Below are 16,103 nucleotides of genomic sequence, written 5' to 3'. Positions count from 1 at the left end.
ATCATTTTCCTATCATTGTCTTTCCATTTTATTCTCCTTCTGCCCTTGCACAAAGTCACATTTTGCATGGCACAGACTCATCCGATGTTTCGCTCTCAAGCTCTTCTTCTACTGGCAAACTTTCACTGGCAGCCCTTCCAAAGCTTCCTTGGACCAGAAAATGAACTAGAACAAATATTTCACTATTTAGTTTCCTGCTGAATTGTGGTGTTGAAATAAACGTTTTTTCCACTTATGTTTAACCAAACATGAAAAAAAAAAAAAAGTCAGTGTGTTTCTGTAGGTACACAGTGCCTCACTGCAATGAGTAAATACTTTTCAAGAAGCACTTACATATCCTGCAAGGCACCTGCTTGGCCACTGATATATAAAGGATATGAAAAAAGTCAGTAAAAGGACAGGAAAATGGTTAAAACCAAGTCCACCTCTCCCTAACAGCTTTTTTTTTTTTGGACAAACAGAAGTCCAGTTGTTAAAATTCCCACCCTTAGAACTTCTTTAACAACTGCATGTATACCCAGAGCAAGTTGCGTTACTGTGCATATCTGCTGCAAGACGTAGCCTCTCCAATGCCTCTTCCTCTGGAAGTGAATGCAGCACTCACAATGTGCATGGAGGAAGACACAACTCAGTGCAGAGGAGATTCACTCACATGACAGATTTTCATCCTTTGGCCTATCTAGCTCTTAAAATTTTCTCAGAGCTCGATGAGAAAGACCTCTCACCTGTATTTCCTGATGACATGCATATTTCTAATAGGTATTTCACATCAGTCTGTCCAGTATATGAGGGATGAAGGGTGGTTTTTGTGTGTCTGTGTGTGGATGTGCAGAATCTAATTCACATCTAATTGCACTCGCACTGCATAAATGTGACACAAAAGATGTTAGGCCAGATACTGAAAACTGACTTGAAAATCATGACAACCAGCAGCTGTCTCTCAGTGGTTACTAAGAAAATACCAGAAAGATGGAAAGGAGCAAACAACAAGGAAATCTGAAGATGTAACTTGAGATGAAGAAAACAAAAAGGCTTCAGAGAGTCAGAAAAATCAGTTCAGTGCCTCTTAAAAAACACTCATGTCAACACATAGAAGAATGCACTGCTGTCTCCATCCAGCTCCTCATCAACAATCCTTTCTGCATATGCATATGTTGCTTCCTCTAGTCTGTTGCACAGGGAGTCTAGCCAGTGTGTGACATGTCGTTTTATTGAAGGGTATCAAATCGAGAGCCAAGATGACTCAGCTGCTGATCAGAATGCCCTGTGGGAGAAACCCACAGAACTTCAGACCATTCAAGTGACAAATGTACATTTACTCTTTCAAAACCCAGCCTTTCATACACATTTCAGTATTACCATTGTAGTCTCACAAATACAGAGGGCTTTTTGAAACAAAAGACATGCAACCTTTTGTGAAAATGAACACACAACAAAAATAGAGCTTTCTGGCAGGGCACCTAAATTTAGGAGCCTGTATCACCCCATAACATCACAAAGTACCCAACTGCCTTTTTCTCATAGGTGACTAAGCATAACAGAGGCACCTATAACATGCAACAGCTGAAATGAAAACCTCTCAGAGCTATCTCCAGTTTCATCATCATTGGCAAATACTCCAACTGTCAGTGAAAAGTCACAGTTAGTTCCATCTTCTCCAGAAGCAATTTTCTTCTCTTTTCCTTGAACAAAATCTTTTTACCTTTGTGATTCTTCGTAGACAAGATAAAGAAAATCAAGCATCTGATATGCAAACTGTTTGTCCAGGGTGGAAAAAAATCCCAGTCATTATTTTTTTCTTATTTGAGTGGTCACATTGTGCACATAATGTGCGAACAGAATAAAGAGAGTCTGTTTCCTGGGCAGAGGTAAACTGAAGTGTAGCTTCTCAAGCAACTGAAATCAGGTGCAGCAACATAATGTTCTGCCTGAAGTTCCTTGAGTTTAATGAATTGTTTTATGTTGTTATGGAAGAGTAGGGTTCTCTGTCATGAACACACTCAATAATCCATTTGGAGAAAGATTCCAATTCCTTTACTTGTGAAAACAGTAAGGAAGTTGCCATGTCCAGGGATGTCATGGCCTGTTTTTTCCAGGAACTGCTGATTCTGTTCCTAAGTTTAAGTAAGCCTCTGAGAACCATCCATTTTCCTCAGTTCAAAGCATTTGGTGATTTTGTCCATTATGACAACAGAAGCCTATACTTTGCATAGTACAGTGAAGATACCAGCAGTGTTTGAAGAGGACTGTTTATTCACATGTAAAGGCAGTAGATGATGAAATCAGTAGCCAAACGGTTTCTTGTCAGCATATGATGTTCAGAATATAGCTCCATTGGGAGACAGGTTGTACATTTCCTCCAGAGAAGAAAAAAACCAAAACACACAAAAACCCAACAAAAGACAGAAAAGGCTAGAGCAGAACACTCTACTAAGGTTTGAAATGACTGAAAACAGCTAAAACGAATCAGTCCTCCCCTTAACAACTACCAGCCACAGGAAAGTGTTGAGAGGGCTGAAAGTATCAATAGCTGTTCTGATCTGTTCATCTAGCAACATTTACTGAAAAGAGGGTTTTTCTTCAAAAGTGAATGGAGCCCATCAGTTCTGCAGGAGTTTCCTTCATGTACTCCCCGTTATTCCCTTTATTTCATCTAATCATTGAAGCTGGGGTACCTGCCAGATGGCGCAGAGCAGCCTTCCCAGCAGAACTTCCTCTCATTTACAGGCAAATTGGTCAGTGTCCCAATGCCAGATCTTCACAATGCTGTCTCACCCATGCAGACTTTGTAGGGTGATTTCAGTTTTCTGCATCTAAAACAGACAATATCAAGTGATTTTAACTGGACAAATCTAAACACACAGTAGTCTGAACAGAACTGAAATTTCATCTCCTAACTCTGTTAGGTAGACCTAATGAAACCCATGTTTTAGCAGATGGGAAAGCAGAATTATCAAGTATCAGCTCCTTTAATATCACACAGCAAATGAGTAACAGGCAAGAACTCACTCCCAGTGCCCTCAAAACTGCACAGCTTTTCTGCCCACTGTAATTCAGATGAATGTAATCAAAAGGTTATATCTCTCCCATACCTCTTTTTCACGTAGCAGTAGATGATAGCAAGTATCCCACTTGTCAGTATTCCTATACCAATTCCCACAGCAATGTAGCGTTCGTAAGAATTATGTGCATACAAGTTCAGTGTTAAATGTTCACACCTCTCTCCATTATAACCCGCAAGGCACCTACAAAATAAATACACACCATGTAAAAATTATTCAGAACTTCTTATGCTTTGAATTTCAGAAACATGTTAGTTTACATCAGTTTTAAACAATTTAGAACAAGTCTAAATGAGGATGGGCTGAATCTGGTGCTGTCAGAACCTCTTTACTCCACAAAGACTACCAGTTATCCCAGTCTACCTAGTTAAAAGCTAGTTCAAGTACTGCAGTCACAGCAACAAACACAATCTAAACATACCCTCATCACAGAGGGTGTGGACTAAGAGCCCTGTCCTCTGCTGATCCTTAGCTGCTATGCTTCCAACAGCCAAGGCAGTCCAGTATGGACCCTAGAAAATTTTAAGAGTACCATGGTCCTGATGGGTGTGTAAGCAGTTGCAGAATAAGGGAGTTGCAGCTGACATCTTGCCTCCTTCATCGTGCCCACTGTGAAAATCTACTTATTCCTCTACTATTCACTATAGCATCAGTTGTGATTTGAGATGCCATCAAATCAGAGACCTATAAGGATGTGAATGTTCCCTCTTGCTTCCTGAGTGTTACACTAGCAGAGCACTAGTGCCTCGGTAACAGTCCTGAGTCACTTTAAAAATCACAGAATGGTTTCTGTTGGAAGGGACCTTTACAGGTCATGTAGTCCGCCTCCCGGCAATGAGTAGGGACATCTTCAACCAGATCAGGTTGCTCAGAGCCCCGTCCAGTCTGGCCTTGAATGTTTCCAGGGATGGGGCATCCACCACCTCTCTGGGCAACCTGGGCCAGCGTTTCACCACTCCCAGTGTAAACAAACAAACAAACAAAACAACAAAACACCAACAAAAAAACGGAAAGGGAAAAAGAAGTCTCCCTTATACCTAGTCTGAATTTCTGAATTGACTCTTTTTTTTTTTTAGAACCATCATCCCATTTCCTATCAAAACAGGCCATACTAAAAGTTTGTCCCCATCTTACTTATAAGCCTCCCTTAATTATTGAAAGGCCACACACAATAAACTGTGACTATAGCACTCAAGCCTGTGACAAAGTTTAAGCCCCCAAATACTTGGCTGCCACATCACTTTGAAAACATGTAGCAGACAAAGAAACAATGCTACAGTTGCTATTTTCTAAGCAGGATACTCATAAGTAGTATTATGTACTTGCATATGGGTTTCCTCAGTTCACTGTGGAAAGCACAAAGCCCATTGATACAATAGCTGTAGTGTTCTTCAAGACAGGTCTGCATAAGCTTCAAGAGCTTCGGCGGCTCTGTGTAGTCTACTGTGAAAAGGGGAAAAGTCAAGTTACATTCAGGGAGGAAAAAAACCCAACACAACAAACATTTTAATATATTTTCACAACTCAAGATGAACAGACATTGCCTGTAGAAAGAGAATACATAAATTTACTGTGATAAGTCTCATGAGCTGATTCAAACACTACCACACAGCACTGGCTTCTAAGATGTTCCAGCATAGCTTTAGAGAAAGAATAAAAAAAATATCCAACACTATCCAACCTGCAATCCATCAGAAAAACCATCCCAGGAATATCAGGTATTTAGGACACAATGAGAGCATTTAATTATTCTCAATATGCTTCCCAGTCTGAATTTTTTGTTTTCTTTTCCCCATCACAAGACAAACTACTACATTTCTAACACTCCTGCATGCCAGCTCTGCAACTATGAGTGAGTGATGAATGGTGGGATTGCTCCCTCCCATCCATATTATGTTTGTAAACACTCAAGATGGCCCAGATGCTCTTCCTGTGCAAAACCACTGTCCACAACTACTAAGTTTCTGAACTTGTGCATAGTTAAAAGCATCCAGGTCAATAAGCATGCTTCTGCTTTGAAAGCACAGAAAACAACTACCTTATTCCCAAGAGAAAGCTCGAAAGCTTCACTGTCAACGCAAGTATCTGTTTGAACTGGTCTCTCTACCCAGTTACAGGAATCACTGGTGAGGTGGGGTGTCCAAGCAGTGCCTTAGTATTTCAGGGGACTGTTTTAGTGATGGTTGAAGGCAATTTCCTAAGTGCATGTCAACACCAACTTTCAGTTATGACCACAAGAAAAATAACATCACACAGGAAGGTGACAAGTTCTGCGCAATGTGACTAATCAATGGTGCGGCAAGCAAAAAGTCTTCCTTTCTGACTAAGTGCTGAATCAAGGTCTGGAGATACTACGCTGATGGAACGATTGTCAGAGACATAAGCCTCCAGTCTTCCTGCAGGCAACTTGAGATCCCACAACACATTTTTCAGGAGTAACACCATCAGCCTCCTAAATTCTTGACAGAATTCCAGTTTGAGCCATTTCATGGCAGAAACTCCACGTGTGCTCAACTAAGCGACTTTTTTTTTTTGCTTTGTCCTTTATAGAGCTTCACAGAGATGATGAGCAATGGTAAACAGCTGCTCTACTCTACACCTGTGTGTTATGGCAATTCCATTGTGAATCACATGGCTTGGACACCAAAGAGGCTTGATACTATCATTGCTACTCAGATCAAATAACACTACTTGGAAAACAGTGCCCTCTAAAATCTGACAGAGTCATCAGACTTCTCTTTAAGTCTCTTGATAAAATGGAACAATTAACAATTCAAGTCTGCTTGAAAATAAAGATGCTGGTTTACTCTCTCAGGAAAAGCTACAGAGCAGCGAAATAACATGTCTTGCTTTAAAACGAATGGCTTCAGTCTGGGAAAAGGGCATCTTTCCATTCTTGTAATGAATAATCTGAAGTTTCTCTTCACACTGTGGAGAAGGCAGGCCTAGAGCTAGAAACACAATGCTAAAAACTATAAAGCAAACCCAGTTGCAGCCTAGCAATGAAGTGGCAATACATACACGCGAAGGACGTACCAAGACGTAGGCCCTATCTCTATCAGACCCTGCCTCAAGTGCCTCTCAGACTAAATTTGTGGGCAGCATCACACAGCAGCTTGTTGACCGAGAGCAGAGTCAGCACAGGACCAGGCCTTGGAGGGACTGATTTAAGGAAGAGAAGAACAACTTGAGAAAGAATAGATTTAAGGAAGAAAAGACAGATTTTAGGACAAGAGAGGGATGATAGATTTTTTCCACAGGAGGACTGTATGATGCTCGCTGCTGGGGAAAGCACAAAGCAAAACAAAGCACATGGTCAAGACAGCTGCAGGGTTTAACATGCCAAGGAGATCCAGAATGTACAAGATCTGCAAAAGCCCGTTTTCACTAAAGTACCTGCAGACCAGCTACCAAAACTCTGCAGGGAAGAGCTTCAGCAACTTAAAGCATCCTGTGTCTCTCTTCAAATGTTCCAGCACCAACTGCTTTGAATCATCTTTTGAGTGCAAAGGGGGGCTGAACAGTGCGCTATGAAACCACTAAATATAACCACTCAACAGGACTCTTCAGTTTCCTGACACCCAAAGTACTACTTTTCTACCAGGCCCTGAAAACACTTAATATTTCACTTGTATCTCTGCCACAAGTGAAAAAAATAAATGCGGAAGGTACCAATCTATATGCCAGAGGCATTAAATCCCCAGCTACCTCTATTCAATCTTCCCCCAGATGGATTCACAGAGCCAGAATATCCTTCCTCACAACACTACTGCCAAGAGGTGGCGGCCTTCCACATACCAACATCTGGAAGAAACCTCACTTCATGAAGGTACCTGAAACCTCTTCCCCTGAGTGCCATGAAAGTTAGTCCTGTCACTAGAAACAGTCAGCCTAGAGCAGAAGCCTGCCTAGAGAGCGTTTCAAGCATCTTCTTGCACAGGCCACAAATGAACAATACATTCCTCCCTTGTTGTCAGGAGCAAGGTCTCTGTCCAGTGTGGGTTGCAAGATCAGATCTTAAATGTACACATAAAAACTGAGTGCTAATTATTTTGATGTTGCAAAAGTATAAATAATTACCTCTGAAAGAATGATGAGTCTCAAAAACAAAAAGAATTATTTTCTAACCCATCCCAGAGCATTATGATAATTCATATCATATTATCCATCTAGATACTAAATAAGCTGTTGAATAAACACATCCATGTGCCTTTCAAGTCACATGAGGAAAGAAAAGCATGCTGTGTAAGCACTTGACAGCTGCCTGCAGGTGAGTCATTCAAGCAGATACACTTGGCAAGATCTGACATGAAATCAAAACTCCAGGTACTTGGAAGCTTGGGCATGCAAAAACTGACAGACCGGCAACACAAAGAGTCCACCACTAAGACCATGACAGCTCAGCTTTTAAGTATGGTGCATCTGAGAGGAACACAGGAGTCAGAAAGGGGAGGGATCAGCCCCAGGTTCAGGGTCTCGCTTGCAGGCTGCAAGGAAGAACAAGCTCATGGCAATAAAGGGTTCTCATTCTTTCCCCAGTAAAACCAAGCCCTTCCTGTATCCTAGCTGTTCACTTTGCTACGAAGGCTCCCCTTCAGTCCAAACAGTGTCTCAAGTTCTTCATGCCTGCCATGTCAGCTCCCAGCCAGGCACCCTTTCCGTTACCTTTTCCCCCCCAAGGTGATCACCAAGCCTAATATTTCCTAGTCCCAGCACTGGTGACAAGTAAAATCTACATAATGTAAAATATGGAAATAGGACATAATCTTGTCAATAGGAGGCAAATGGCTTGAGTAGAAAATAATGCTTTTTAACAAACTGCACTTCAGTCCCCAGGGACTTGCAATCCCAAAAGAAACTGCAAGTTCTTCAATAATACTTAACCAGGAATTAATTTTCTCAGGAACCAGTATTACTGAACTTCGGTTATAACCCTCACTACAAACTTAACTGGTACCAGAGTAGGAGCTGCAAGAAAACTTCACAGAGATACAGCCAGTTTCTTTGGTGACTCTTTATGCATTTCTTTTCAATCTTCTTTCTAGAAATGCTGTTCTCTAAACTTTTCAACAACTTTGTGAAAGGTCCACCAAAACATACTTTTAACTACCTGTGTAAATGTGTGTCTGTATGCTTGTGCATTTGTGTCTAGCTTTGAAGGGAACATTCTGTCGTCTAAAAGTGCTGGTATCTACTCAACTTGCACAGTCACAGCTGGTGTAAAGGCACACAGGGCAATCACAGACATGGCTCTGTTTGTGCAAATAAGCATCTTCTTTGTTCAATGACCCAGAGCTCCTGCTTTCTAGAAATAAAATGAACAAGGTACTTAATAACTCACAACATATTTGTATTTCATTATATTCCTGTTTGCTCTGTATGCAGCTCTAGAATCGTCTCACAGACAAATCCACTAAGCCAGACCATAGTGTGATAAAACTACTACAGTCAAAATCAACACCATCTTGACTTCATATATATATAAAACAAATATTACGCAAAAATATTTATCACATATATATGAAGCCCACATGTATATATGTATGAATGTATACACAGATATTATACTGTACCACTATGACAAATTAGACCAAAAAGAGAACAGTTTGACTTTTTATGAGTAAAATAAAAAGCTTATGGAGTTACTAAAAAACGCTTCTAAGACATCCTGTGATGACTTAGAATTAACAGAAGATGATTTGTATGCATGTTTATGTTCCTTTTAAAGTACAAAGACATTAATAAGTATCACAGTTAAAATCCTTTCCTCCTTTACTGACCTGCCAAAACCTCAGCTCCAGATTGCACAGTTCTCCCAAAGTAATGACATCATTAGCACCTCAAGTAACATCAAGAATGCAGCATGTAGAATAAAGACAGCCCTCTGGTCTCAGATGTTGGCAGGTAAATAGCTTGAGTTCACATTTCAGTCAGAAAAGAAAAAAAGAGAGAGCTAGCATTCTGCAAAAGGCTGTGGAAGCTGTGGTAGCTGAAAGGAAAACTGCAACCAAGAAAGAAACTACTGAGTAACAGCAGGGAGATGCATCACTATGCTTGCTGCATTCTCACTCGGGTGTATGAAAATTCACGCTGAAGACAGATTAAAAACCAAGCACTAGTTAAAAGTAACAGAAATGGCAATCAGAAATGCAGATCATCTATCCCAATTAATCTTAAAATATCTTCAAATTATAACTGTCTTTGTATAAGTGATCCTTTAGTTGGTCAATACTGAGCCTACCTCAGCTGAATGGCATCTATTCCTTCAGAGAGGTTTTTAAGGTTCCACAAAAACAAGCTGCTCATCTCACAAATACACCACACAAAATTCAACAGGGTCCACACGATAGGAGCATTTTATCAGCAATCATCCTAACAGACTGAGGTTTGGGGGGATTTTTTTTAAGTGACAGATTAATAGAGGCAAACAAAACAAAAAAGAAATACCTTCAGCATTGTATTTTGTCCAATTATTCCATAAGTCTGTGCTGAGGGATGAAACATTAACAGCTGACTCTTCACTCAGCACCCCCATTGCTGTGTAATGCAAATAGATGCTTACTGTAACAGAAAAACTCAGCATATCTATGCAAGGTTCATTTAATTCAGAAAACAAGTACTCACTTAATACAATTCCGATACAATGAAGCAATATAATAATTCATTTAAAACATTCTTGCCTCAAACTTCCTTTTGCCACAGCATAATTACGATTGTGCGGTAACAAACTACTGTTCGCAAAATTCCAAAACAGATATCCATTATGTTCTCCATTCTGTCTTATGCAAATTATAACACAGATACGTGTAATATACTACACCTCTTACCAGCCTAAGTAGCTTCTTTGCAAAGAGTATAAATTATACCCCATCAGTTAAAATCTCATCCAAGTTTAAAACTGCTAAAACAATTCTGCTTTGCAGCATCTTTGCATGCTTCCCACCACCACTGCTTATTTCAGAAAGACTGAACTACTGTTCAAAGCCTGGAACCTTATGCCATTGAAAAGTCTCCTCCAAACCCACCTTTCAGCAAAATATAGATAAGCATTCCAAATGCCATGGCAAGCAGCTGCTTTAATACCTTCTCAACTCTTCTTTTCAGATGGCTCACTTGCTCTGCTTATCTGTCCTGTGTTTTCTCTTGCACTTATATGACATGAAGCGTCACCTGCTGTTCTCACCAATCAGAAAAAGGTGCATCTGGCAACGACCTCAACCCCCAGGGCAACCACACATTTATTTAGGAAACTGCTATTATCTAGAAATGGGATCAGGTTTTCTTTTGAAACCCTGGTTTCCTATTACCTGTGGGCATAATTGAGCATGCAAAGATACAGTTTTAAAGGAAGACATGGTATCTGCCAGAGCAGATCAACGAAATACAATAAAACAGAGGTGAGCAAAATGAAAAATCATGTCTGGTAAAAAACAGGATCATTCTTTCCCTTAGCAATGTAGGTCTTGTGCTACTTCTAGGAGGTCAGTCAGCATTCAGCAGGCTATTCTGGAGTTCAGGGTCCAACCCCTACTTTGTGCATGTTCCTTCCTGTACCTCAGTTCCCTGCCATCCCCAAGAGGAACTGGGAGAACGGCTAGTGCCAAGATTAGGAAGCAATCAGACACAAAGATAACAGATGATGTTCTCCATCTGTGACTACCAGCAAGAGGCCTTTGAACACAGGCCCTGGTGAGCCCGTGGGGCATGCTAACCACCTTTCATTTAGCCTTCCTGTTTGAACAACACTGAAGCAAGGCAGGCCACCAGCTTTGCTCAAGGACTTGGATTGCTGGCTGGAGCTACACATAGCTATGCAGGGCAGAAACTGAAAGCTGGGAAAGTGCAGGTGCCAAGAAAACACAGGCTGAAAGACAAGTCAGCTGTTGGTTCCCATATTAGGCAATCCCTTCATTGCTGCTGCCAGTATACTGTCATAAAAGCCCACCTCTACATTTTTAAAAAATTGGGTATGCATAATGAGAGAATTATACTTTTTATGTAAAGTGTTTGTAGGTCTCTATGACACAGTCATCACACACATTTCTTGGGGAAAAAAGAGCACTCTCCACAGCCCCAAACACTGTCCAACTTCATGGGCCACAGGCAACTTGGAACAAGTAGGACTGGACCCTCTGAAGGGTACTTACCTTGGCTGACATACTAGAGCAGGTTGCCAAAAAGGCCCAGTTCAATAATACATATACACACACACCCCCCCCAACAACCCCCAAAATCTTGACTCTCACTGAAGGAGAGCTACAGACTTCACCCCAATAACAATTTCTACTTTCTCAACTGTGAACCCCAAGCAAAAAACAAACATTTCACAACATCTCTATGTTAAAACCAAAATCTTGATAAATGCTTTAATAACTCTGGTCAGCTCAAGTTCTCCCTCTATGCTACACTCTCCCAAATGATCCCCAGGATTACATCTAACCACTTCACATATTAAGAGAAAAACACAAGCTAGTTAGGCACATTTTTAATTAGGTGTTCTCCTGCTCATGGACTACATTCCAAGAGGCTTTTTCCCTTCCCTTGCTATCCTGAATTGCTGCATGCCTGCACACTGATCAAGTGCAGTTTGTGCACTCCCCGAATTGACGGGAGTGGTTATGCCTACCTGGATAACCTCTGCTATCAGTCCAAAGCAGGGCTAAGTATGATGAGCCCTGCTTTCAACACACATCTACACAATGGGAACTTAATCCAGCTTGAATCCAAGGTGGCTTTGTCATTAGGCAATACAGCTGGGAGCGGCAGACCTGTGAGAAGGCTTCAGTGGATAAGGCCATGCCTTTGTCTGCCACAGGGCATTCATGCTTGGACCAGACTTAACCAGGTCTGGCACATGAGCTAAGCCTTTCCCTCTGGATGCTACTTCTGGATGTTCTCTCAGTGAAGAACACGCTCACAGATGTGTCTGGCAGCTCTGAAAAGAGTAAGCTGTTGAGTAAAACCTCACTCTCACTGGCTTTTGTGTAATGCTAGTTGATCCACCAAAGGTGAACACAGAAAAAGCTTAAGATGCACAATAAACTGTTTGCAAGACATGAAAGAAACAGGCTCAGTCACGTGACATAAGTGTGTCATAAATTGTTTTTATGCCAAAAACTGCAGAGATTCTTTCAGTTAAATCAAATAAAAGAGAACCTAGCACAGCAATGTAAACAGATGAAAAAAAGTAAATGACTGAACAAACAAACCACCTCCATTTGCTTCACTCCCAACACACTGATAAAAAAAAAAACAACCAACCACCCTCCAAACTGTATTAATATTTTTCACAAAGATGAACATAACAGTGAACAGATTTTATTTCATCTTAGTCAATGACAGGTTGACCAGTCTAACTATTATCTCCATAGCCACCATAATCCTCCCAACATTTCTACCACTATTTAAACAGATAAGCAAGCATCTGCACTAATGGTACTCTATATTTAGTAGTGATTCTGCCAACCCCTTTTGCAAACACTGCATTAAACAAAACTCTCAGAAAGATGATCATAAGAACAATCAGCACAGAAGTGACACTCCATCTTGTTTCTTTTATTAGACAAAGCGTGTTTTTTTGTTTAATGGCAGTAGTACTAAGCCACGTTTTTTTTTCTCCCTCTTTCAAGTTATCTATAGCGTACTGGCAAACACCTAAGGTTCTTGATGAAAATAAATCAAAGTTATCTCAACTGAGATAAAAACACGAAGATAAGAGCTCAAACTGACTCTCAATTACTCCAGTGGAAACTGGGGTAGGCTCTTCATATCCATAGTGCACATACACGGTTCAACTGGTATCTTAGCAGTTATTCTAGTCCAGTTTTTGCATTCCACAAGACTATTCCAGATCCATCTTTAGAACCGAAACTCTCCAAGCAGCAAAACATTGTAGCCAAGAATTCATATGGCTCAACCTTACAAGACAGAAAAAAAAACACAACAAAACACAACAAAACAACTTCATGCAGTTTCGAAAAATAAGGGAGTAATTAAATTACTTAGAATTCAGACAATAAATAGTTCATCAGGGACAAACTTTTGCATATATATATATATATATACACACACACACTGCACGTGCATAATAATTTTAACTACAGTCTACCCAATTAAAGTCCGATTCAGGCCAGTAAATCTTCTCAGGTTTCTTTTGTGGGATGAAGGCATTATGCACCAAAACATTTCCATCTAAACATGGAAAGAAAATAATTCTAGCCTCAATTCTAGCTATTTATTCATGCATACCTCTTACCTACATTTAACATCAGAATTTTACTCACATTCAAGTGTACATGAATATTTTAAAACATGCACTGATCATTTGCATTCATATCAACATCATTGCCTGGCAGTTGAAATAAAAATTCCAGTCTTTCACTCCTTTCAGATTCAAGATCCCTATGGTTAGCTTTTAAGTATTTTAAAAAAATAAAAATTCAAGACTTCAAACTACATTCAGAGCTCTTCACGACCTCAGAAGGCAAACTACATTCTTCTAAAAGATATCTATCATGTTGAAACTTAGTTTTTACACTCTGATCAAAACTGACGGTCCTGAATGCTTCGAAGATTTTGGTAACTGCACTCCATCCCCAGATACACAGGTGTATTTGTGATTCCTGCTTGATTCTTCATTTTCACACACATAATTTACCACCAAGAATGTATCTGCATAGGCTGCATTCTTCAACTTGTTTTTGCTCATAAGTCAGTAGGAGGTAACACAAAGTATTTTAACAGTTTGTAAACCATCGCGCTCAGTATACTTTACATTAAAAAATAAATACAATGTAGAAATAAATATATTTGTAGTAAAAAATAAACATTTTGTGTTTCAAGAAATAGAATAACTTGGATTCTTCTTCCAAGGTAGCCCGCTTGCTCTAGTAAATGAGTTTTTTAGCAATTATGAGTGTGTTCTTCAGAAGCATTGCAACAGTCATAGGTCCCACCCCTCCTGGCACTGGAGTGATAAAGCCAGCCTTCTTCTTCACTTCTAAGAGAAAAGAGAAAAAGGTATTGACTAAGAATGTTTCCAGAACTTTTTTTATTTTTCAGTTGTCCATGGATACCTAACTGGTAGTGAGCATAAAAGACTGACTTGGAGAATACTGAAGAATATGGGAAAAACTAAGGCAGAAGTCTTATTACAGCAATGGTAGTAGCATCAGGATGCAGTCAGGACCAGGCTGTAGTTTTCTTCATCTGAATATCATTACCCAGGGGCTAATTCCGGGGCATGGTGTTACAAACTGTGCAAGCTGATTTACTGCAGAAGGCTGCACTTTCCTTATGGGAGCAACACACACTCATGCAGCCTGTGGCCAGCCATGTGAAAAGTTATTCCTGACAAATTTTTTTGCTAAGGACAAGTTTTCAGCTGTTTGACCTGCGTCACCAGCAGTTAGGTCACCTATTCAGCCACTTTCCCCCACTCTGGCTTGCAGCTTCTAACAAGGATTTTTTACAATCAGAAAAGGCAACTTAAAACCACAGATGGATTTAGTACTCTTTCCTGAATGATTTTTTTTTTTAAATGCTTCAAAAGATGGACAAAGAACAAAAATGAGAATTTTCTTAAAGGAAAAACAGATTCCACTGGCAAAACTCCCATTGCAACCCTCAGCCATAGTCACCTCCTTCAGAGAAGAGACCTGGAGGCACAGATCTTACCAAATCTCAACAGAAAGGAAACTCTTATAGCTGAAGTACCTCCAACCATGAACCACAGACTATCCAAAGCTAGTATATAACTTGAATCCTTGTGCTACAAGGTAAATCTGTATACTTTTTTAAAGCATTTAATTAACATCTGTCAAGTTAACCTCTTTGTACAACAAAGGAGCACAACGTACCAATAAATCTGGACTTGATATTATTACCTACTGTGCAAAAACCAATCAACTGGAATTGCAGGTTACTTGCAAAGAAATCACATGCAACTGGCTGGGAATTCATTCCATGACAAATTAATGAGCAGTTATTGGCCAATAATGATTAGTCCAAACAGCATATTACTAATCTGATTACTATGGAATGTTTTTTTCCTTTAAATGTCACTGTGAGAGATTTGTTGTTTGTTAGTTTGAGGTTTCTTTGCTTGCTTAGAAATTTTTTATTGGAAACTCACACTCTAATTTTAAAGGCATTGTTTTTAAAACAGCACACACACATACACAGGAGAAAATGCAGCAAATATAACTCTGATACAAGCACACACATTTCCACTGAAGTTACCACAGAGAAGAATCTATACCTGGCCATTAGAAGAGATGAATGGATGGAAAATTAGGCACCTTCATTTTGGAACAAACAAGATAATTGCCTCTGCTCACAGTATACTAATCTTGAATTTATTTTGTGCTTTACTGTTCAGAATAACAAGGTTTTAAAAAAAGAAATATTAAAAATAATTTGAAAAGTTGGATATTGTTTTGACAGAACACTTACTAAGTTCTAGATGGGGGTAAATAGAATAAACAAAAACCCATTGTCTGAACTCACCAAGCCAGTGATCCAACAAGAGCATGCAAAGAAGTTCGCAGCAACTAACTCACTGAACTGAAGAACAGAAGATTAAGCCTCATTGAAGAGGGATAGTAATTACAACTGGGAAGGTTTTTATATCTGGTGGTATCAGTCAACTGAGCAATACTGTTAAAATACTTAGAAAGGTAAACAAACTGCAATGTAGGGTTTTTTAACATGCTAATTTTAACCAATTAATTAAGATAACACGTGACAGTTATTCTTAATATCCTCAAACACAAATAATTTGTCTTTTTATGAGTTATATTATTTTGAACTAACTACCATTTGAGATTGGTGTTTACAGTCAATACAGTTACTGCAAATTCCCAGGTGAATGCCAATTACTGGAATGTAGCCAGATCTGAAGTTAATACAATAATTAATTTTACGCATTTTTAATTGAAATAAGTAAGTTTCCATGATAATGTTAGATGCCTCTTTCTGTGGTATTATTCACACTATTCCTATGTTACTTATGAAGACCTACAATCCACAACTACACCATGC

At 39.6% G+C, this 16,103-nt stretch overlaps 2 protein-coding genes across 11 annotated transcripts in view; both read right to left on the bottom strand.

Moving 5' to 3' along the window:
• The window catches only part of LOC136101007 (albumin), a 433,515-nt gene that overhangs the window by 181,043 nt on the left and 236,369 nt on the right, over window positions 1–16,103 (bottom strand). Inside the window, exon 15 of one of the 2 annotated variants that reach the window (XM_071807910.1) lies at window positions 14,659–14,670. The exons of the other annotated variant lie outside the window; for it this stretch is intronic. The gene's annotated coding sequence lies outside the window, so the exon portion shown is untranslated. Of the gene's footprint in view, window positions 1–14,658; window positions 14,671–16,103 lie in introns of those variants that run through there. 2 annotated transcript variants of the gene reach the window in all.
• Window positions 1–16,103, bottom strand: part of LOC136101208 (epigen) — a 74,913-nt gene that overhangs the window by 25,637 nt on the left and 33,173 nt on the right. For 2 of the 9 annotated variants that reach the window (XR_011738844.1, XR_011738845.1), the window contains exons 8-10: window positions 4,385–4,505; window positions 3,093–3,245; window positions 2,676–2,813 (exon numbers count right to left, since the gene is read on the bottom strand). Coding sequence is in view for 6 of the 9 variants with exons in the window: in XM_071807916.1 (XP_071664017.1) it covers window positions 2,759–2,813; window positions 3,093–3,245; window positions 4,385–4,505; window positions 9,510–9,645 (465 nt within the window). In the remaining 3 variants the exon portion in view is untranslated. Of the gene's footprint in view, window position 1; window positions 2,814–3,092; window positions 3,246–4,384; window positions 4,506–9,509; window positions 13,008–13,282; window positions 14,062–16,103 lie in introns of those variants that run through there. The other 7 variants (XM_071807913.1, XM_071807915.1, XM_071807916.1 and 4 more) reach the window with 6 other exon arrangements.

Source organism: Patagioenas fasciata, chromosome 4 (assembly GCF_037038585.1).
Source record: "Patagioenas fasciata isolate bPatFas1 chromosome 4, bPatFas1.hap1, whole genome shotgun sequence".
In the NCBI taxonomy this organism is placed as follows: Eukaryota; Metazoa; Chordata; class Aves; order Columbiformes; family Columbidae; genus Patagioenas; species Patagioenas fasciata.
This window is presented reverse-complemented; position numbering and strand designations above follow the sequence as displayed.